This window comes from Setaria viridis, chromosome 7 (genome assembly GCF_005286985.2).
Source record: "Setaria viridis chromosome 7, Setaria_viridis_v4.0, whole genome shotgun sequence".
NCBI lineage: Eukaryota > Viridiplantae > Streptophyta > Magnoliopsida > Poales > Poaceae > Setaria > Setaria viridis.
In genome coordinates this window covers 24,527,604-24,549,580 of record NC_048269.2, presented here as the reverse complement: position 1 = coordinate 24,549,580, position 21,977 = coordinate 24,527,604, and the positions used below count along the sequence as shown (strand labels likewise).

The following is a 21,977-nucleotide window of genomic DNA, read 5'->3' as shown; positions in this document are numbered from 1 at the left end:
GTATAATAGTTTCAGTCTTAATTAGAGCATGATACTCAATGCAGGGTAGTACTAGAACAGTTTCAGTCTTAATTGGAGCATGACAATGCAGAACAGAGTGTGTGCTGGTGGAAAGCAGGAAAGGTGGCTTCTTCCCCGAGTTTCTAAGACAATGTTCCAATGAAGTCATCCACTTTGTAATTAACACCTCTTGACAGAAACTTCATGCAGATCGGCGGCTTCACGTTGAAAAGCGACAGCACGGCCTGCGGCAGAGTCCACACCCCGTCGCCGCAGATCAATCCGGACGCGACGGCATAGCCAAACGCGTCCGCCTGCGCCTTGTCCACCCATTCCCACGCGAACAGTATCACGCTCCCCAGGAACATGTCGATGGCGAAGTAGGAGCCGATGTAGAACGGGATCCCCATCGCCATGGGGAGCGGTATGAGCCTCGCCACCTTCCTCGGCGCCAGGTCCTTGGCCATGTTGAGGGCGATGGCTCCGACGAAGAAGACGCAGCAGAGCGTGAGGCAGTGCTTCGGCAGCTTGGAGAAGCCGTCGACGCCGAGGATGGCCATGTTCCGGTACACGATGGCGTAGGGCGCCGGGTACGCGCTCCTTTCCGTGCCGACGCCGTCGAACGCGCGGTAGAAGAGCCAGAAGACGCTGGGCCCGACGACGCAGCCCATGGCGGTGCCGACCACCTGGCTGACGAACATGGACCGCGGCGAGGCCAGCGTCATGTAGCCGGTCTTGAAGTCCTGCATCAGGTCCGCCGCTGTGGACACGATGCTCATCATGATGCCGCACGCGGCGAGCCCCACCAGCACGCCGCTGTGGGGCTTGCCGGCCCACGCGCCGAAGACGAAGATGGCGAGCTTGCCGTACGTGGACGCGAGGGACCAGTCCGTGAGGCCCATCCCGTAGGCGTTGCAGAAGGCCAGCACGGGCGCCATCAGGTAGACCGCCAGGACGTGGTGCCACTTGAGCTGCGGGAAGATGAGGTGAGGCACGGCGATGATGGAGACGGCGGCGACGGTGACGTAGCCACCGATCGCCACCGGCGTCGGGATCTGGTCCTTGAGGAAGAACTCGGTCCTGCGAGCGTCGTCGAACGAGGGCGGCGTCTCGGGAGCGGCGCCGCTGCCGGAGATCGTTCTGTCGTCGCTGTTCACGGGGAGCGCGCCGAAGAATTTCCTCTTCTCGGTTGACGCTGCTATCGCGGCGACAGTGCACGTGAGCACCATGGCGAACTTGTAGAGGCCATCCCCTAGTATGATGGCAATGGCAATGAACACCTGCAACAGTTCAGATAGCCTAGCTTAAATCAGATTCGAACATCACCTTGAAGTCCTGTTTTCTTTAACATGATCAGGAATCAGGATATATTCAACAGATGATGACAAATAGGCACACTAGTACCCGATAGCCTTGCATTCCTTCGAGTGAACTGTCTGAAAGTTCAGCACCAAACCAGCTCCCTCTTTTCTCGGCTATCAGAGGCCACATGACTCCCCACGATAGGATTCCTCCGAGCAGGACTGAGATGTTCACAATGTGCGGGCAGATCATTCCTGCACCGATGTAGGTCGTCGAGAAATCAAAGTAAAACCTGACAAGACGAAGATAGTGTAGTAGTTCAGTTTCATGTGACAACTCCTTTATATCTAAAAAGGTTTCATGTGACAACTGAATCGAAGGAGCTGAATACAGGGGTAAGTCGCTGGTTTCGAAACAAAAAGAAACAAGGAAAACAGCGGCGTGTTTTCAGTGAATTTTCAGATACCGGTTCTGATAAGCTGTCAGGCCTAGTGCAGGGAACTGCCCGAATCCGCAGCCCTCCCCGGCCGTGTAGAACCACTGGAAGAAGCCCCAAAGGAAGCTGGCCACGGAGCACTTGATCAGTGTGCGCACTTGGCTCCTGCAATAAATTGTGATCGTTGAACGAAGCTGATGATGGCTGCAATAATCAGTCTAAGCATATGTCACCGTACTAGTACCTAGGGATGTTTGGTTACTTTGGACTAAAATCTGGACTAATATGAGCACTTTAGGTGGACTAAAGTCCCAAACACCAGGACTAAAAGGTGACTAAAATCCTCTAGCCCACCATACCCCAGCTGAAATGGACTAAAATCTTTGGTTGACACTCCTTACTGCCCACCCCCCGCGCCCTCCCACCCCCGCCGCCAGTCTCCCCTTGAACGCCACCCATCCACCGCTCGCTCCCTCCCCCATGACGCCGCCCGCCCGCTGGCTCCTCCCCGATGCCGGCGGCCACGCCCTCCCACCCCTGCCACCAGTCTCCTCGTCGCTTGCTCCCTCTCGAATGCCGCCCGCCGCTCGCCACCTCCATTCCCGGTTCCGACCGCCGCCACCGCTCGTTCCCTTCCCCCTGCCGGATCCGCCACCCCCGAACCTCCACACGCCGGATCCACCAGTTCTGAACCTCCCCACGCCGAATCCGCCCCCTCCCTCTTGTCCCCACGCTGCCGGTCCCGGCACTCCCCACCACCGCACCCGGCCCTCCCCACCACCGCACCCATGGACAACTACCGGGAGTTCCTGTCTCAGGCGTCTTCATCCGCTACCCGAAGCTTCCGCACTCCCCCGGACGATGTGGACGAAGATGACTTCGGCCCTTTCGCCTCACCGCTGGCCCCCTCCCTCTTCGCTCCCCGCCGCCACATGGAATACCTGGACCTCAACTCTGAGGCTGGCGTCTTCCCCAATCTCGGCTCGTACTAGGAGTTCCTATAGGGGGGAAGTTGGACTGGAGCATCATCTTCCTCCTCGGGCCCTTGGAGGCAGGGTGGGAGCACGTGGTGGCGGAGGGCGTGGTGGCCGGTCCAGGTCCGCCTCATCCGGTGAAGGGAGAGTGGGCGGAGGACATGGAGGAGCCATCGCTACGCGTGGAGGCAGAGGGGGCTCAGGGGGGAGCCGTGGGGGAGGAAGATTGGGAGAAGGACGTGGTGCATCCTCCTCTGGAGACCACGGCTATGAGCATCCACTGGATGTTGACGCCGGTGATGAAGAAGAAGATGACGCCTCTGAAACATCCTCCCAGGTAATTGGCTTTGTATCCTGTAATTGGGTATGTATCCTTATGAATCCATGTGTGTATACTTGTGAAGCCAGTGAATGCTTGTGAATCAATAACACTATGATCATGTGAATCCATTTTGACCATGTCATGATATGATAGATGAAATTGTAGATGATTGCCTGTGATCTGTTAGGTCCATTTAATTCTGTCATTCCATTTTTCTCCAGTAGATTGTCATTGCAATGCCTAGTGTGACACTTCATTTTCTATAATAGAATCTTCATGATAGGACCGATTGGTTCGAGGAAAACACACATATTTACTGTAAACTTGCTGTTGAGCAAATAAGGGCAGTGAATTGTTGTAATGGAACAATGTTATGTAAAAGTTATAATAACATGAGACAAGGTCTCTTTTAAGACTGGACTCAACCTTTCTGTTAGGCAACTGAAGAGATGGACACAATGCAAGACTTTGTACTTGTTCTGGAATATGTTGAAAACTAGTATTGCTCTAGGCTGAAGACTTGATGGTAGTATCATAACATCTACAACATGGTGGAAAAGGGAGTTAAAGGTAACCGAATTACTTTTCTGTTATATGTAATGTACTGCTCTATGTCTTTCTTATTATTGTTATGTAACTGACCACTTGTTTGTGGTTTTCAGAAATGCAAGAAGTTCATGCATGTGCCTACATATGTTGGACAACTTATAGAGATGTTCGGAGGGGTTACAGTGGATGGACAAGCTTCTTGCATCCTAGGTTCTACACCTCAAGGCTTGGGTGATGAGGGGCTTGGGTGATGAGGAGGGTGAAGAACCAGATGAAGAAGGCTTCATAGCAAGTCCTTTGAGCAGTAACAGTCGCAAGAGAACAAGCAGTACTATAGACACAACCACAATTCCAAATAAGAAGAGCGAAAGCCCAATGATTAAGATGTTCTAGGGGCTTCTAGTTAAGTTACAAGTTTTTGGCTCTAGAGCACCAGTTTGGCGCCAGGGGCAGCAAAGGCAAAAGGGTAATCCTTCCACAACATTTAATGCCTTCAGTTCATTTTAGTTCAAGAACCAAATAGCACTTTAGTCCACCTTTAATCATGGATCCAATCATGGATCCATGGACTAAAAGGAACTAAACTGGGCCTTACTCGGCGCGTTCAGAGCCGTCTGGTGTATGGAAACCGTTGATCAGGTGCGCAGTAGCGGTGCCGCTCGGATACGTGAGCTTGTAGTCAACAATCATCACCTGAAGTAAAATCAGTCGCTTTCTCAGATTCAGATCCGATCAGTGATCCAAGAAAACATTTGCATCGGAAGATTAGCTACTAATAGATTCAAAGCCACCTTCCTCAGGGGAACGAGAGCGAAGAGACCGACGAAGCTGACGAGGAAGAGGAACCCGATCATCCAGCTCAGCCTGGGCTCCTTCACGTTATCCGCGTTGTTTTCTTCAGCTGCCTGGGCGGCGATCGTCTCGCTCATGCCAAACAGGTAGCTCCCAAATCCACCTGATCCCAGCGTACAAAGGCGGAAAGTCAAAGCCAAAATTTAAGCTTTGATCCGAGCAGAGCTGGCGGTGTATCGTTACCGCTGAAGGCGATGCCGTAGGCGGCGACGACGCATGTCTGCACGACGGTATTCTCCTGGCGCGTGAACGGCCGCCTGCCGGGGTTCTTGACTGGCGCCGTCCAGACGCGGAGGAAGAAGAAGCCGAGGAGGCCGGCGGAGACGTTGAGCGAGGGGATGATGCCCGTGGTGAGGCTGAGCTTCATGACGATGAGGCTGAACACGACGGCCAGGAGGAGGCTCACCGCCAGGGCCCGGGGCGTCACCTGCTCCCGCCACGACGGCACGGGCTCCGACTCGAACACCCACTCGATCGAGTCCGTGACCTCGCAGCCGCCGCCCGCCGCCTCCGCGCCCCTCCCCTCGTCGCCGTCGTCCGCCTCCATGTCCGTGCCCGGCTTCTTCTGCGGCTTGCTGCTCCTCTGCCTCACCTCGCCCCGGTCCACGTCGCCGCCGGTACCGGCGGCGTCACCGTGCGCCGGCTCGTAGGCGGACGCCATGGCTTCGCGAGTTCCACTCTGCTAAGAGCTGATTGATCTTCAGTAACTAGTACGTCAGCCTCTTCCTGCAACGCACTAGACGGTCGCCAACATATATGCTGGAGCCTCGGAGCAAACAACCCAGGAGCCTGGAAATGGCTAGCTGCAGCAAGGAAGACATACGTTCTTGTCCTTCCATGGGCGCATCGCGGCTGTCGCTGACACCTTTCGTGCGTAATTACAGGAATCCTGACAGCTGAAGCCTGAAGCTTTGATAATTGTCAGCCGGCCGCAGCATCCAGTAGTTTCGGCGAGCTATGCATCGTGAAACGCGGACCATAGCTACGTGAAGACAAATGCTGCAACTCTTGGTCTCGCAAGAAGCAACAAAGCAGCTGAGGAACCGAGACGCCGGGGCGAGGATTGCAGCGAGGTTGTTTTCATCAGCTCGTTCATTTGCTGTAGCTGCAGAGTGCAGACTGGGATCCGTTCAGGCTGAACTGTCAATTGAACCAAACAAAAGCCCAGCCTTGTCGGTGAAGCACACAACTCCAACTCCAAAAAAAAAAAGAACCCAACCACACACTGGGCTCGTCGCAATTTGGGCGGCGCCACCTTGCGCGGGTACGTAAGCGGACGCCATGGCTTCGCGATTTCCACTCTGCTACGATCGAAACCTATGCGCGTATCTTCAGTCACCAGAACGTCAGCGATCACCGATCAGTCTCCTTCGACCTTCCTGCAAGACGGCCACCAACATATATGCACTGGAGCCTCGGAGCGATCCAGTTCGCGTGGGGGTGTGGTGCGCCCGGCTGATGGCGATTTGGCGGTGCGCCCGTGGCTCGGCTCTTGCTATGCTAGTTTGGCAGGACTGAACGCTTGAAATGGCAAGTTTTCCATTCGCAACAACGAAATCTTTGCATCTCCGTGCCGGCGAAGCGGTTAGACGGCGCCTTCCGGCAGATGGCGCGGCACTGGAGCTGAAATGGCGCGTCAGTGATACCGGCACTGCGGACGCGGCAGCAGAGCACAAGCTTATCGACGAGAACACGGGCGTTGATGGAGGGGCTGGGCAGGCGGCAGTTGTTCAGGACCCTGAACGGATCAGTATTGCCCACCCGTGATCCAGCGAGAAGGCTCAAAAACAGACATCTTGGATGATCGGCGACCTTTCCTGGATCGCAGCGAGGACGGTAGGAAAAGTCACGCCTGTCTTCGTGAAAAGAGTAGTGCTTCGCCAGAATTCAGAAATAGTGACAGACATCATGATTCAGAATCCTGTGCCGGACATACTTCGGCAGTTCTAACTGCAATGCCTGCAACTGAACTTGCATCCGATCTAATGAGGAATCTTTACAGCAACTGTTCGGACTGTAAGGCGGATATGCACAGGATGTGTAAATCCAAGTAGCCAACTATCTTAAGATGGAATTGCTGCGGCCATTTGATAATCTCACAAAACAGCATTGGAGAAAAAAGTCAATGTAGCAATTTTGGTCTAGACAAATGTCTGCAACTTCGAGTGAAGCAAATTAAGATTCTGATTGAATGCAAGAGCACAAGTCTGCACTGCTATACATAGGGCACCAGGGAGTGCCCCCACCATCGCGACCCGCCGCCGCCGGTCATCGCTGGCACGACAGCACCGGAGGTCACACCTCGTCCAAGCACGCATCATAGATCAAAGCAGCGCGGCGGATCGGCGAGGCGCAGGCGCGCGCGTACCTCGGCTCGGATGAAGCGAATCGCGCGCGGTCCTCGGCGCCGGGGCGGAGGAGTGGATAGCCGGTGCTAGGGTTTGAAGAGGGGGAGGGCATGGATGGCTCGGGCCAGGTCGTCGGCGGCGGCGATCGCCAATATGAAGGAGGGGTATGTCTGTAAATAGTAAGGGGTAGAACGCAAAATATTGGATCGATATTTTACATAAAACCCCCTAATTTGGATCGCGACTATTAATCTCGATCCAAAATAAGGTTTTTTTTAAATACTGGATCTACATTTTACATTAAACCCCCTAATTTGGATCGTGACTATTAATCGCGATCCAAATTAGGGTTTTTTTTAAAATACCGGATCGCAAATTGGGGGTTCCTTGCAAACTCCACGCCGGCCGACGAGCCCGCGCTGCCAGCGGCGGGTGCCGTGATGCATCCCGCGCCGCCGCACCGTCAACAGAGCGCACTCAGCCGCGGCTCTGGATCTGATACTGTAGGACGCGCGCGCCCCTTCTTCAGGCACCAAACCGCCGGTGGCCGCCCTACGCGCCGCAGCGGCGATGTCTTCTGGCTCGGCGACCAACACCGGCGAATCTCCGGACCCCTTCCGGACTCCACCTCTCGCATTCAGGCTATGTCCGCTTCGCCGTACTGTCCGCTCCCGGATTTGGTGCCTGACTGCCTGCAATGGCAGTTTCGAAGAAGAGATGCGCGGAAGCAGTGGCGATGGGCGATGGGAAGGGGAGGGGGCGAACCTGCGGGACGCGGTGGTTTTCGGGAAGCACGAGCTCGACAGGAACGAGGTAAGCTTGCATTCTGCATCTCGTTTCAAGCGTCAGGCATTCATCCTCCGATTCCATACCTGAACCTGATGGACGTTCCTGTGTAAGTGTTCCTTCAGATGTCCGAATTTTATCGCATTCGACCATACATAAAGATTCTGGCTTAGCAAGAGAGATTTTGAAATCTTGCTTCACAAGAGATAATCTGGACCATGAAATTCAATTCTAGAGTTAGCAACCAGACAATTGCAGCACTAAGCAAATCAGACTTCTCTTATCTGCTTGATTACTAAAACAAAATATGACTGCTGCCCCATGACACTCTTAATTTACATAACTAGAATTATTTAACCACCTCTAATATGGAAGGAAGATAATTCTATTCTATCAAACTAGCTAGCAGCCAATCAGACAACTTCTCTTATCTGCTTGATTACAAAAACAAAATATTACTCTGCCCCATGACACTCTCTTACATAACTATAATTATTTAACCACCTCTACTATGGAAGGAAGCTAATTCTATTCTACCAAACTAGAAGTCACTCCTTCGCAAGGAAGGAGTCCACTTTGGCATTCACAGACCTCGACAAAAACTTCATGCAAATGGGAGGTTTCACATTTGCAAGAGAAAGAACAGCCTCTGGCAGTGCCCAGAGCCCGTCACCGCACATGAAACCGGATGCAACTGCTGGTCCCAATGAGTCTGCTTGAGCTTTGTTCTTCCATTCCCATATGAATAGTATCACGCAGCCCAAGAACATATCAATAGTGAAGTATGCTCCGACGTAGAAAGGAATTGCTACTGCCATGGGGATGGGGATGAACTTCGCCACCTTCTTCGGCATCAGGTCCTTGATCAAATTGATGGCGAAGGATGCAGCAAAGAAAATGTAGCATAGTGTGAGGCAGTGCTTTGGAAGGGACAAGCCATCCACGCCCATAATCGCCATGTTACGGTACATAATGGTGTAAGGTGCTGGGTAAGCGCTATTGCTTGCTCCAATATCAAATGACTTGTAAAACAGCCAGAAGACACAGGGTGCAATAACACAGCCCATGGCTGTGCCTATCACTTGGCTGATGAACATTGACCTTGGCGAGGCCAGAGTCAGGTACCCAGTCTTGAAGTCTTGCATCAGATCAGCAGCTGTTCCCACGATGCTCATCATCACACCGCATGCAGCTAATCCCACAAGTACACCACCATGCGAAGCACCAGCCCACGCACCAAAGCTAAAGATTGCAAGCTTACCATAGGCGCTAGCAAAGGACCAATTTGTTAGGCCACATCCATAGGCATTGCAGAAGGCTAGTGCAGGTGCAAGGATATATGCAGCCAAAATATGGTACCACTTGAGCTGTGGGATAATGAGAGGGAGACAACCTATCGTTATAGCTGCCAGAACGACATAGCCTCCAAATGCAACTGTCTTGGGAATTTGATCCTTCACGAATAGCTCAAGACGACGCTTGTCATCAAATGACTCAGTTTCAGTGGTAGTGACAGGGGTGCCATCGTGAGACACAGGAAGTGTGTTTGTATTTCTGTTTCTGTACCTTGATACAAAGGCTTCTATCATGCGACCAAGTACCTTCAAGATATTGTACAGGCCGTCTCCAAGAATTACTGCTACGGTTATAAACACCTGCAGTGTTGCGTCGTCAGTTCTGGGTAATACATTTGGTTGCGGAAAGCAAAAGGTTGCATGCTAGTAGGACCAGATTATAGTTTACCCTGTAACCCTGCAGTCCATGTAGACTATTATCTGGTAGAGTCTCAGGGTACCAACTTCCTTTCTTTGTGCTGATCAATGGCCACATTACTCCCCACGAGATGATGCCTCCAAGGAGAAGAGACACATTTACGATATATGGGCAGATCATTCCAACACCAATATAAGTCGGTGAGAAATCAAAAAAGAACCTGGAAAATGCTAACCGAGTTAAGAACAAGGACGATGACTAATCATACAGGAGAGAATGATCATAGAATCGAGAATGGCCAGCAGACAACTCAGCTAAAGGGATTAGTTGATGCATCTGAAGACAGCACGCATTAGTCCATGACTGCGTGATAATCACTCTATAAATAAGTTGGGAGCTACTCTTTCTGGCATTGGAATTACTTATTGTTGAGGACACATTTATGCTGACCTGTTTTTATAAGCTTCAAGACCGAGTGTTGGGAAGGAGCCGAATCCACAGTGATCCCCGGCTGTGTAGAACCACTGGAAGAATGCCCATAGGAAACTAAGTGAGAAATACTTGCCCAACGTCCGAACTTGCTTCCTGAAATAGAATATGAATCTTATCAACAACAATGTTTGATTTTTTTAGCAATGACAGGCTATCAGAGTTCATGTTGCCTACTTTGCACGCTCGGAACCATGGGGTGCGTGGAATCCATTGATGAGGTAAGCGGTCGCAGTGCCACTTGGGTAAGTTAGTTTGTAATCCACAATCATAACCTGAAAACAAGTATTCCTGTTGATAATCACAGAAAGTTTGTTTTTGCAAAATGTCACTGGAGAATAGAGTGGGAAAGTGAATCATGTACCTTTCTCAGAGGCACCAGAGCAAAAAGGCCAACAAAACTGACGAGGAACATAAACCCTATCATCCATCCAAGGTGGGGTTCCTTGATATTCTGAGCATCATTTGCCTCTGTTGCTTTGTTAGCAATAGTTCCGCTCATACCAAACAGATAACTGCTAAACCCGCCTGTTCAATTAGAATGTGTGAATCGTAACTATATGATATGATTATATTGTTTCAGTATCTCACCATGCTAAAGTACCACAAAATAAATTGTAGGAATCATCATGCAATGTCAAATCTAAATGTATTTTCTGTGTCAGTATAGCATCCATAATCTTCTTCCGGGATTTTATCCCAAAATACACGCATGGTCCTTGTTCCAGGGAACAATGCCTTGCCTAGTCAGAGTTAATTTCTAAAATTTCCATGTTTATCGATATTTCAAGTGGTTCCGTTAGATTTGTTGTGGATTGGGTGGTCGAAAAGAAGACAAGCAAACAAGCATAGGTTGTGTTTCTGTAGTGTGCCCTACGGAATTGTACAAAGTCAGGGATCATTTTGGGGTGCTAGCATAGGCAACACAGGACTGATAACAGGGGTAGGGGGTGTGGCGAACTGGTTTTCTAAAGCTTTGAAGATCCAGCCAAAGAAGGTGAGGGCTCTTTTCATTCATTCACATGGTTCGACCCATCCCAATAAATCGTGGCGTGTTCAAATGATGATTTCTTCTACGCAAGACATGGGGCCCTCCCTCTAAGCCTAATTTTGCCAGAAGTCGCAAGTTTGAACACTGTTTCCCCCGCACGATATTCCTCTTCCTTTTCCTGCCAAACCCATGTTGTCTTCAATGAAGCTGCTGATTCCTGCGTAGCATTAAAGACAATTGTTCCTTTGGTCTCCCTCCACCCCCTTCATTTGTACGCATATCACCACATGCACACGATTTTGCATTTTTACTACACAACAGTCAGATAATTTTTTGCGATAGTCAATCCAGTGTCCATTGTATCTGTACTGTTATTGTTTTATGAGCTCTTGGACTAGCGATTTTATGACCTGTTATCCCTTCACCCTTTTCCTTTCTTTTTTCCGTTCTGGTAGTTGTTATTGATTCCATGTATACTCGCCTATCTAAACAAGCTAGGGTGCTTGACAGGGAGTGTGAGGTGCCGAGATGGGTGCACTAGAGAACGTGATGTCGGTATGAATTCTCGTTCAGCCTCAGGCAGTAACATCTTTCACTTTGGTCAGCATCTAATAATTCATGTGTGTTTTTGGTGATGATTTTATTTGAGAAGCCTTCACCGGAGATGTTTGCAGTAAAAATGGCGACAGTGCATGTTTTGATTGTTTCAATCAAAATGGTGACAGTGCATGTTATCTGTGAGTCGGCAATTATTCTTTGTTCAGTGACTTCTATGTTCTTGATCTGATGTTATTTTTGTTTATGTTGATTCCATTTTACTTGGATTTAACTCCTAGTATAGGGTTCTCTGTATGTTTATGTAAATTGAGGCTTCTTTTGCTTCAAGTTGGTGGCATTCTGCAGTTGCAAATCCTTTCACATGGTGTTCAATTTTCTCAATTTATTCATTGCTGGTTTGATTTGGTTGGGCAGACCAAGAACTGGATGCATGCTAGTCATCTCAAAACTGGAGGACAAGCCAACTCCATCATGCAAATTGCAAACAGATGTTGCTATAGAGCTGGAGACTGAAATGATAATGAGGAAATCAACTGGAACATATTTTGACAGATCGCCTGAAATGCTGCAAAAGAACCAACCATGCACTAATCTTCTGTAGTTTGACTATTTACTTTCTGATGAATATTGTTAACACGATCAGAGCCACCCTTAGGAACAGATCCAATTGACTAGGAGTTAGTTAGTTAGATAACTATTGGCTCACGATCGACGTGTCTTGTACACTATAGATCCTGCCCTGGAGGGCTAATAGAATTTTGTTGCGTTGGCTTCCAAATCATCTTCAAACATATATAAAGTTATGAATATCGAATACCATTCTACCATAGATTTAATATGGATATAGTCTGGAATTGAAAAGTAATTAACGAGAGCCGGGAAATGCACAACGAACTCGAAACAAACGAAAGGGAAGCGCTGGGGTCTGGTCTTTTACCGGTGAAGGTGATGCCGTAGGCGGAGACGACGCAGGTCTGGATCATGGTGTTCTCCTGGCGCGTGAAGGGCTGCCTGAGCAGGCCCATGCCCTCGATGGCCTTGGTCCAGACGCGGACGAGGAAGTAGCTGAGGAGGCTGGCGCAGACGTTGAGCGAGGGGTTGATGCCCGTGGTGAGGTCGATCTTCATGAGGATGACGTTGAACACGACGGCGAGGAGGGACCCCACCACGAAGGCGCGCACCGTCAGCTGCTCCCGCCACGACGGCACGGGGAGGTCCGCGAACGCCTCCTCCACCGACGGCGGCGCGGGCTCCTGCTTGCCCGCCCTGCTCCTGACGATCCCGTCGTCGGCCAGCTCGCCCGTCTGGCCGCCGGTGTAGCGGCGGCGGAGCTGGGTGCTGGTGCCTTGTTCCAGGGCGTCGGCGCTGTCGTGGACGGCTGAGCCGCCGGAGGCGCTGGCGGTGGCGGTGGCCGGCGCCATGCCGTCTCAGTGCGCGTCACTTGGGCTGATGCTTGTGGCACTTGGCACTGGCAGTAGGGAACTAGGGATCGCTGGCGTGCGTTTGATATGATCTGGTGGCGGGGACAGATGTCAGTGTCGCTGGGGGCAGGGAGATTCTGGTCAAGATTCGAGATTCATGCGTGCTTCTAGGATCAGATGTTTGCCGGTCGAGATTCATGCATGCTTTCCGTTTCCCAGATGCATTGCTGTTCTAATTTTAGGGGTGGTTGAACAACTGAATGGGGGTTGAATCGGCTCGCTCATCTGGTTAGTTTTCAGCCATCCCCATGTTTGGTTCAATCCAACGCATAGAATCCGGGCACTCTAGTTTCTAGGAGATTCTTGTTGCCTATCAGAGGCCACGTTGTTCCCAGAAGAGGATGCCTTCACAATATGCAGCATTGTCAAGAGTACTAATTAGCATCACGGAGATCAGACATTGTCAAACAATGACAAGCAATTCTGCAACAGCCACCAACACTGCAAAGACACAGAAAGAAGTAGAATGCAGGCATACTGGCTGCCTATCTTTTATCACTGTCACACTTGCCAAGGTTTTGCGATTTTGGAGTGTACTAGTACTTTCGTTTCTCCGAAACCACTTCTATTCTTTGTCCTTTACTTATAAAAACTAAATATATATTTAAAAGTTTGCAGTCTGTTCTTACTTGATGAGCGTCCATTTCTGCCTTTTGTTAGACCCAGTGAAAAAACAGCCCATCACAGCCCCCAAAGGTACCGCCACCGATGGGCAGGCAGCGGCGAGGGCAATTTCAAGCAAGAGATGCCCTGAAGCTGAGTCTGTCCTCCGGTTACGTAACTGAACCTACCTGATGGCTGTTCCTGTTTAAGACTCGGCCCCAAAACTCTCATTTATTATAACGAAGTCTGAATTCTATAAGATTAGACCCTCTACCAAGAGACCTGGCTTAGCCAAAAAAGAAAATTTGCAATCTTGCTTCTCGTGATTATTTATCAACTGTATCTGAGCAAAAGAAAAGGTTCAGTATAAACAGAAATCTGGAGATAATCTCGACCATGATAAATTCATTTCAGAGAGAGCAACCAGACAAGCAGCACTAAACAACCCAGACAGCTTCTCCAATTGTGCTTGATTACTAAAAAAACGACCACTGCCCAATGAGACTAATAAATTTACATGACTAGAATTATTTAACCGCTTCAACTACGAAACAAAAAAAAAACTCTATCTAACCATCATCTAGTTCCCAAGGAAGGAGTCCACCTTGGCATTCACAGACCTTGACAAGAACTTCATGCAAATGGGAGGATTCACATTGGCAAGAGAAAGAACAGCCTGGGGCAGTGCCCACAGCCCATCACCGCACATCAAGCCCGACGCAACTGCTGGTCCGAACGATGTGGCTTCAGCTTTGTTCTTCCATTCCCAAAAGAAGAGTATCACACTGCCCAAGAACATATCAATTGCGAAGTACGGGCCAAGGTAGAAAGGAATTGCTGCTGCCATGGGGATGGGGATGAACTTCGCAACCTTCTCTGGCACTTGATCCTTGATCAAATTGATGGCAAAGGAAATGGCGAAGAAAATGTAGCACAGTGTGAGGCAGTGCTTTGGAAGCAAGGACAAGCCATCCACGCCAAGGATCGCCATATTACGATACATGATGGTGTAAGGTGCTGGATAAGCGCCATCACTTGCACCAATGTCAAAGGACTTGTAAAACAACCAGAAGACACAGGGTGCAATAACACAGCCCATGGCTGTGCCTATCACTTGGCTGATGAACATTGACCTTGGCGAGGCCAGAGTAAGGTACCCCGTCTTGAAGTCTTGCATCAGATCAGAGGCTGTTCCCACAATGCTCATCATGACACCACATGCAGCTAATCCTACAAGCACACCACCATGCGAAGCACCTGCCCACGCACCAATGATAAAAATAGCAAGCTTACCGTAGGTGCTGGCGAGGGACCAATCTGTTAGGCCACATCCATAGGCATTGCAGAAGGCCAGTATAGGTGCAAGGATGTATGCAGCCAAAATATGGTACCACTTGAGCTGTGGGATAATGAGAGGGAGGCAACCAATAGTTATAGCTGCCAGAACGACATAGCCTCCAAGTGCAACTACCTTGGGAATTTGATCCTTCAAGAATAGCTCAACGCGACGCTTGTCATCAAATGACTCGGTTTCAATCGTAGGGATAGGGGTGCCATTATCGGATACCGGAAGAGTGTTTGCATTTTTATTCTTGTACACTGATATGATTGCACATACTGAGCGGATAAATACTTTCAAGAAGTTGTACAGGCCATCACCAAGAATTACTGCTATGGTTATAAACACCTGCAGTGTTACACTGTCAGTTCTATGTGTGTAGTTGTGAAAAGCAAAAGTTTGCATGATAATACGACCAATTACAATTTACCTTATAACCATTAAGTCCATGTAGACTACTATCCGGAAGAGATTCAGAGTACCAGCTTCCTTTCTTTGTGCTGATCAGTGGCCACATTACTCCCCACGAGATGATGCCTCCAAGAAGAAGAGACACATTTACAATATATGGGCATATCATTCCAACACCAACATAAGTAGCTGAGAAATCAAAATAGAACCTAGAAAACAGGAGAACATTATCATAAGATCAAATAACCAGCAGACAACTACTAAGCTAGAGATATTAATAATATTGCATGCATTAGTCAATAACCGTGTGGCAATTTAGCACTGTTAATGTGAGACCAGTGTGTAGTGGTACTAACTTGTTTTTGTAAGCTTCAAGGCCGAGTGTTGGGAAGGAGCTGAATCCGCAGTCATCCCCAGCTGTGTAGAACCACTGGAAGAAGGCCCATAGGAAACTGAGTGAGAAGTACTTGCCCAATGTTCGAACTTGCTTCCTGAAATAGGTTATTGGTATTATCAGTAAACACATATTGATTTCACAATCACTGGCCAGCTGAGTTCATGTTGCCTACTTTGCAAGCTCGGCACCCTCGGGTGTGTGGAATCCATTGATGAGGTATGCGGTCGCAGTTCCACTAGGGTAAGTCAGTTTGTAATCCACAATCATAATCTGAAAACATTTATTTCAGACTCTCAGTTGATAAAACAATAGAAAGTTTGTTTGAACATATAATTGCCCCTCAAGATTCGAGAACTAGAATGGGAAAGGAAGCATCTACCTTTCTCAGAGGAACCAGAGCGAAAAGGCCGACAAAACTGACGAGGAACATAAACCCTATCATCCATCCTAGGTGAGGGTCCTTGATATTCAGAGCATCATTGGCCTCTGTTGCCTGTTTAGCAATAGTGCTACTCATACCGAATAGGTAGCTGCCAAACCCACCTGCTCAATTGAAATTTGTGAATTACAAATCAAGAGATTTCATGTTATTTTACTATCTTGCCATTCTGAAAGTAAAGAAAAGTTGTAGGGATCATCATCAGGCAATGTAAATCTAAAGTGTTAGCAGGGAATAGTGTCTTGCCCACACTCACAATTAATTTCTGAACTCTGAAATATCCACCAGGTTTATTGATAGCTGAAGACTGTTTGGTGAAAAGTTGTTTTCTGATAAATACAATTTGTGAGTACTATCGTGCCATAGATCTAATCTAGATTTAGTCTAAGCTAAGAGCCAAAAATAAACAAGAGTGCGCCTTTCCACTGGTGATGCACCAAAATCGTTGTTCCTTCTTAGAAATCTTACAAGCAAGACAGCACAGAAAGAGAAATTAATGACCGCAAGCGCTTTGGTTTGGGCTTTTTAATTACCACTGAAGGCGATGCCATAGGCGGAGACGACGCAGGTCTGGATGACGGTGTTCTCCTGGCGCGTGAAGGGCTGCTTGAGCAGGCCCATGCTCTCGATTGCCTTTGTCCAGAGGCTGACGAGGAAGTAGCTGAGTAGGCTGGCGGAGACGTTGAGCGAGGGGATGATGCCGGTGGTGAGGTTGAGCTTCATGACGATGACGCTGAACAGGACGGAGAGGAGGGCCCCCACCACGAAGGCGCGCACCGTCAGCTGCTCCCGCCACGACGGCACGGGCTTGCCCGCGAACGCCTGCTCCACCGAGACCGTCTCCTCCTCGGCATTGCCGGCCCCGCCGCCGCCGCCGCCGCCGCCGCCGTGGCGGCGGCGGAGAAGGTTGGAGCCCAGCTCCATGGAGTCGGCGGCGTCATTGGCGGCTGAGCCGCCGGGAGCGCTGGCCGGCGTCGCCATGGTGACCTCTCTCTGTTCGTGACTTGGTAGATTGTTGGGACTTGGGAGCCGGCGTATTTATTGGAAGCCAGTTGGTAGAATCCTGAACGATATGGTCTGGTGGGCTGCCGGGGCTGGCGCTGGTTGTTAACCGAGGCCGGGGAGCGCTCTGGTTTACCGGCCCTCCGATTGGATTTGCACGGCCCAGATGTTCTCTCGCTTGGAGAAGGCAAATTCGGGTCAAATACGTTTTGGTTTAGCCTTCGGATAGAGACGAGATGACGAGATACAGGTGGTTACGAAATCTGAACCGAGATGTAATTACCCTTGCTCAAGTACGCGTATACGCTGGCAACCTTTACTGTGGCACAGACCTACTAACATACAGCAAAGCAGATAGTACAAGGTTGATGATGATACAGCATCAGTTACATTTCACAGCAGCAGCAAAATACAAGTTCGTGGGTTCAGGCTAGCCAGGAAATTCCCTTTCCTAGCCGAACTCCCCAACTGAGCTAATTTCCCAGGAAAGTGTCCACTTGGGCATTCACCGACCTGGACAAGAACTTCATGCAGATCGGCGGCTTCACCTTGGCGAGCGCGAGCACCGACTGCGGCAGCGTCCAGATGCCGTCGCCGCAGATCAACCCGGACGCGACCGCGGGCGCGAACGCGTCGGCCTTGGCCTTGTTCATCACCTCCCACGCGAAGAGGATCACGGTGCCGATGAACATGTCGATGGCGAAGTAGGACCCGATGTAGAACGGTATCGCCATGGCCATCGGGAGCGGGATGAACCTCGCCACCTTCTTCGGCACCAGGTCCCGGACCAGGTTGACGGCGATCGCCGCCGCGAAGAAGACGTAGCAGAGCGTGAGGCAGTGCTTGGGGAGCGAGGAGAAGCCGTCCACGCCGAGGATGGCCATGTTCCGGTACACGATGGCGTAGGGCGCCGGGTACTCGCTGCCGCTCAGGCCGATGTCGGCGAAGGCCTTGTAGAAGAGCCAGAACACGCAGGGCGCGATGACGCAGCCCATCGCCGTGCCGATCACCTGGCTGATGAACATGGACCGCGGCGACGCCAGCGTCAGGTACCCGGTCTTGAAGTCCTGCATCAGGTCGGCGGCCGTCGACACGATGCTCATCATCACACCGCAGGCGGCGAGCCCCACCAGGACGCCGCCGTGGGACGCGCCGGCCCACGCGCCGAAGATGAAGATGGCGAGCTTGCCGTAGGTGGACGCGAGGGACCAGTCGGTGAGGCCGGTCCCGTAGGCGTTGCAGAAGGCCAGCACCGGTGCAAAGATGTAGGCGACCAGGATGTAGTACCACTTGAGCTGCGGGAAGACCTGAGGAAGGGTGCCGATGGAGATGGCGGCGACGGCGACGTACCCTCCATAGGCGACTGATTTGGGGATTTGATCTTTCAGGAACAGCTCGGTGCGGCGTTCGTCGTCGAATGAAACAGATTCAGTGATGGGGCTGCTATCGTTTGAAACTGGAAGGGTGCTGTCTTTCTTCATCATGGATATAAAGCCGGCAGTGGTGCGAATGAGCACCTTCACGAAGTTGTACAGGCCGTCTCCAAGAATTATAGCGATGGAAATGAAAACCTGCATTGTTCAGCAGATTAGCTGCTTGGTTGCAAGTAGCGAAAAAGGTCAGCAGTGAAACAGAAGATGGGTGATAGTGTTGACTGTTGATGTTTACCCTGTAACCCTGCAGTCCATGAAGACTGCTTTCTTGTAGAGAGGCAGGATACCAACTCCCCTTCTTGTTGCGTATTAGAGGCCACATTATTCCCCAGGAAAGGATGCCTCCCAGTAGAACAGACACGTTCACAATGTGTGGGCAAATCATCCCAACTCCAACATAGGTAGGAGAGAAATCAAAGTAAAACCTGAAAGTTGAAATACGAAGTTCAGGTTCAGTAATGGAAGCTGATTTCATTCTGCTAACCAAACCAATAAGTTTACAATAGGCTGGTTTCAGATATCAGACATGTATATACTCAAAGCCATTAGTGTCATAAACTAGCAAAATCGTTTTCAGATTTAGAGCACTATTACCAAGATAATGTAATGCTCTGACCTGTTCTTATAAGCTTGGAGGCCTAATGTAGGGAAGTTCTGAAACCCGCAACTGTCTCCACCAGTGTAGAACCACTGGAAAAAGCCCCAAAGGAAGCTAAACAAGAAGAATTTTCCTAGTGCTTTCACTTGTTTCCTTGAACATATAATTTATGCAGTCAGTAACATTGATTACACCGCACACAATAACTACAACAGAGAAGAAAACGACACTCAGATAATTTACTTTGCAAGCTTGGCACCCTCTGGCGTGTGGAAACCATTGATGAGATAAGCAGTCGCTGTGCCACTTGGATATGTGAGCTTGTAGTCGACAATCATAATCTGTACCAACGATAACAGTTGCCGATTATGTTGGTGTATAATGTTACTATTTAGTAATGAGCAAGAGCATTAGGCGCAGAAATAAGTAAAAGATTCACCTTTCTTAGAGGCACAAGAGCAAATAGGCCGATAAAACTGACAAGGAAGAGAAATCCTATCATCCACCCGATGTGAGGATTCTTGACATTTTGAGGATTGTTAGCCTCCGTTGCTTGCTTGGCGATGGTTTCGCTCATCCCAAACAAGTAAGTGCCAAACCCACCTATCAGTCAGAATGGATCAGTACACAATTTTATCACATACATAACTTTCCACACAAACGACGGGACAAGTGATAGCGACAGTGCTCCTGACTCCCTTTTTTTTAAAAAAAAAACTAAAAGAAAAGGAGGAAGAAGAAGAAGAAGAAGAAAAGCAAGGCATCACTGTCCCCCTTGTAACAAGCAATATTGCACTTGTTACTTGACATTCATTATGCATCTTTTTTATAGGAAATTAATTATGCAGCTGAACAATCTAATATTTTCCTGAACGTGCTAAGCAGAAAGCAACCGCAACGGTTGATTGTGATTAGGCTTGAGTTAGTATTAGGCGAAAATGCTTCTACCAAGTTAGCAGCGTCACATCCCTGGGACACACCCCATCATGTCAAGCAAGTATTCAAATAATTCAAAGCTATACAGAGTCTAGCCCATCCGGATTTTAGGTCATCTATTTCAGCTCGAGGTCGCCAGTATTCAGACGTGCTTCAAGTTGCCACTTGCGTGTACCATCTTGGTAGCTAGTTACATAAGAATCAACGTACTCCATAAACAGTTTCTTAATGACTGACTGCGAGATTTTTCCTTTCGAAGTTGACTTTAATAATTAAATTGTTAGTTGTGTTCGTGACTTCATGCTTACAATTATCAGTAACCAAAGAATCCAATGCAAAACCGTCTAAAAGACCAAAAGTGCTCTGCAGCAAGCCAGCAGGTTGCAGAGAAGAGGTAAGGTACCGTACCGCTGAAGGCGATGTCGTAGGCGGCGACGACGCAGGTCTGGATGACGGTGTTCTCCTGGCGCGTGAAGGGCTGCCTGAGCAGGCCCATGCTCTCGATGGCCTTGGTCCAGAGGCGCACGAAGAAGAAGCTGAGGAGCCCCGCGGAGACGTTGAGCGAGGGGATGATCCCCGTGGTGAGGTTGAGCTTCATGACGATGACGCTGAACATGACGGACAGGAAGAAGCTCACCACGAAGGCGCGCACCGTCAGCTGCTCCCGCCACGACGGCACGGGCTGGCCCTCGAACGCGCGCTCCACCGACAGCGCCCCCGCCGCCGCCGCCGCCTCGTCCTCCACCTGCTGGTGGGTGGCCTGCCCCTCCTCGCCGCCGCCGCCGCCACCCTTGGCCGCGTTGTGCCGGTGGCGCAGCGTCGTCGCCTCCTCCACCGTCTCCTCGCCGCCGGCTGCGGTAGTCTGCGGCGCCATCTCGGGTTGGCCAATGGCCGACGCCGCACTGTTCCGAGTCTGAGTTCGTCTGTCTCTGTGTGTGGACTGACTGGAGCGCGGCCTTTGAGGCCGTGTCAGTATTTATCGCGGTTGGAACGTTGGCATGGCTGCGCGCGCGTGCGGCTGTGAGGAGGAGTGCCCACAGAGAGGGGCAACCTCGCTGCCGTTCGTTTCGAACCGGACGGCGGGGATGCCATCCCGGCGTTGGGAGTGTGAGACAGGCTGTCTCATTACGGCGCCCGTTGACTTGCTGACCGTTCTGATTGGATGCTACTCACACTTGCTCTCCGGCCATGCATTTGTTTTCTTTTTCCTCCCTTGATATTACTATTCGATTCTAGAAGTGTTTGTTTTTCGTTTAGTTGGATGTTGTTTTCTGTCGCCGGCCATGGAGCTTGATCCTAACAAGGTTCCAAGTGGTGCTAGTTAGGCTAGGCGTTTTGAATAATCAAGTGGCCACAGTTTCTGAGGTCCTGTTTGATATGGCTCTAACTTTAGGGGGAGTTGCTCCACCTCAGGTGGAGCTGTCTGATGGAGGTGTTTGGCTGGAGGGTATCCCCAGCTCCAGAAAAAAGGAGTTTGAAGGTGAATTGTCATTCTTGCCCCCAACTCATGGTCCCACCTATCATCCTCTTATTCCCTTCTTCTTCTTTCTCAGGTAGCCAAGCAGCTCACGCAGGACAGGACCTCCTCGCGCCAACGCTAGGCCCCAGCCGAGCTAGCACAAGGCTGCGGCCCGTGGGATGGGTTTGCTGGTGTTGCTAGATGAGGGCCGGCGGTGTGGTTGGGGTGGCAGCGCGGTAGGATAGGCACAACGGCATGGTGGGATGCGGCGGGGCAGAGAGGATGGGTTGGCGGCCGGGGGAGGGGGGTGGACGGCCGGCGGTGGTAGGGAGGGGCAGCAGGAGGGGCCGGCCGGTGGTGTGTTGATGGAAGGTTCGGGTGGACGACGACGGTCGGCGGCGGCCAAACCCTAGACAGTGGGGGAGGGGGAGGGGGGAGGGTGTGAGGAACACGCGCGGGAGGGAGTCACAGCGTAGGAGGTCTCGGGAGAAAGAAGTGAACTGCTTTTTTAATCAGTGGCATCATATTGGGTGGTTTTGGAGCTGCAAAAGAGGAGGCT

General features: G+C 50.4%; 4 protein-coding genes and 1 long non-coding RNA gene across 6 annotated transcripts; 1 reads left to right on the top strand and 4 right to left on the bottom strand.

Annotated features, from left to right (window-relative positions):
- Positions 1 to 47: 47 nt before the first annotated feature.
- Positions 48 to 5,107, bottom strand: LOC117864437 (probable metal-nicotianamine transporter YSL12). The gene is made up of 6 exons (XM_072295078.1): positions 4,619 to 5,107; positions 4,375 to 4,538; positions 4,179 to 4,276; positions 1,769 to 1,903; positions 1,405 to 1,594; positions 48 to 1,280 (listed from the first exon to the last, which is right to left on the bottom strand). Exons 1-6 carry the CDS (start codon positions 5,094 to 5,096, stop codon positions 144 to 146), a joined length of 2,202 nt encoding a protein of 733 aa, XP_072151179.1. The 5' UTR covers positions 5,097 to 5,107; the 3' UTR covers positions 48 to 143.
- A 2,796-nt stretch (positions 5,108 to 7,903) lies between these two features.
- LOC117862819 (probable metal-nicotianamine transporter YSL11) lies at positions 7,904 to 13,146 on the bottom strand. Its single transcript, XM_034746341.2, has 6 exons — positions 12,258 to 13,146; positions 10,136 to 10,299; positions 9,949 to 10,046; positions 9,733 to 9,867; positions 9,313 to 9,502; positions 7,904 to 9,224 (listed from the first exon to the last, which is right to left on the bottom strand). The coding sequence occupies exons 1-6, from the start codon at positions 12,739 to 12,741 to the stop codon at positions 8,118 to 8,120; spliced, it is 2,178 nt and encodes a 725-aa protein (XP_034602232.2). The 5' UTR covers positions 12,742 to 13,146; the 3' UTR covers positions 7,904 to 8,117.
- On the top strand, positions 9,494 to 12,098 carry LOC117862820 (uncharacterized). 2 transcript variants are annotated; one of them, XR_011898845.1, is made up of 3 exons: positions 9,494 to 10,207; positions 11,273 to 11,499; positions 11,735 to 12,098. It is a non-coding gene; the product is annotated as an uncharacterized lncRNA (long non-coding RNA). The 2 variants fall into 2 exon arrangements; XR_011898844.1 differs by having other exon boundaries at positions 11,273 to 12,098.
- Positions 13,147 to 13,764: 618 nt separating the features above from the next.
- Positions 13,765 to 17,115, bottom strand: LOC117865498 (probable metal-nicotianamine transporter YSL11). Its single transcript, XM_034749720.2, has 6 exons — positions 16,524 to 17,115; positions 15,931 to 16,094; positions 15,724 to 15,821; positions 15,511 to 15,645; positions 15,174 to 15,363; positions 13,765 to 15,091 (listed from the first exon to the last, which is right to left on the bottom strand). The coding sequence occupies exons 1-6, from the start codon at positions 16,969 to 16,971 to the stop codon at positions 13,985 to 13,987; spliced, it is 2,142 nt and encodes a 713-aa protein (XP_034605611.1). The 5' UTR covers positions 16,972 to 17,115; the 3' UTR covers positions 13,765 to 13,984.
- A 131-nt stretch (positions 17,116 to 17,246) lies between these two features.
- On the bottom strand, positions 17,247 to 20,911 carry LOC117865497 (probable metal-nicotianamine transporter YSL12). The gene is made up of 6 exons (XM_034749719.2): positions 20,368 to 20,911; positions 19,463 to 19,626; positions 19,267 to 19,364; positions 19,042 to 19,176; positions 18,661 to 18,850; positions 17,247 to 18,563 (listed from the first exon to the last, which is right to left on the bottom strand). The coding sequence occupies exons 1-6, from the start codon at positions 20,831 to 20,833 to the stop codon at positions 17,466 to 17,468; spliced, it is 2,151 nt and encodes a 716-aa protein (XP_034605610.1). The 5' UTR covers positions 20,834 to 20,911; the 3' UTR covers positions 17,247 to 17,465.
- Positions 20,912 to 21,977: the final 1,066 nt, after the last annotated feature.

Coding starts and splice junctions, on each gene's coding strand:
- LOC117864437 (XM_072295078.1), bottom strand. CDS start 5,096: ATGGCGTCCGCCTACGAGCCGGCGCACGGTGACGCCGCCGGTACCGGC. Junction 4,539..4,618: donor CTACGGCATCGCCTTCAGCG/GTAACGATACAC, acceptor CGCTGGGATCAG/GTGGATTTGGGAGCTACCTG. Junction 4,277..4,374: donor CTCTCGTTCCCCTGAGGAAG/GTGGCTTTGAAT, acceptor ATTTTACTTCAG/GTGATGATTGTTGACTACAA.
- LOC117862819 (XM_034746341.2), bottom strand. CDS start 12,741: ATGGCGCCGGCCACCGCCACCGCCAGCGCCTCCGGCGGCTCAGCCGTC. Junction 10,047..10,135: donor CTCTGGTGCCTCTGAGAAAG/GTACATGATTCA, acceptor ACTTGTTTTCAG/GTTATGATTGTGGATTACAA. Junction 9,503..9,732: donor CTTGAAGCTTATAAAAACAG/GTCAGCATAAAT, acceptor AGCATTTTCCAG/GTTCTTTTTTGATTTCTCAC.
- LOC117865498 (XM_034749720.2), bottom strand. CDS start 16,971: ATGGCGACGCCGGCCAGCGCTCCCGGCGGCTCAGCCGCCAATGACGCC. Junction 16,095..16,523: donor CTATGGCATCGCCTTCAGTG/GTAATTAAAAAG, acceptor TCAATTGAGCAG/GTGGGTTTGGCAGCTACCTA. Junction 15,364..15,510: donor CTTGAAGCTTACAAAAACAA/GTTAGTACCACT, acceptor CCTGTTTTCTAG/GTTCTATTTTGATTTCTCAG.
- LOC117865497 (XM_034749719.2), bottom strand. CDS start 20,833: ATGGCGCCGCAGACTACCGCAGCCGGCGGCGAGGAGACGGTGGAGGAG. Junction 19,365..19,462: donor CTCTTGTGCCTCTAAGAAAG/GTGAATCTTTTA, acceptor TCGTTGGTACAG/ATTATGATTGTCGACTACAA. Junction 18,564..18,660: donor ATGGACTGCAGGGTTACAGG/GTAAACATCAAC, acceptor TGAACAATGCAG/GTTTTCATTTCCATCGCTAT.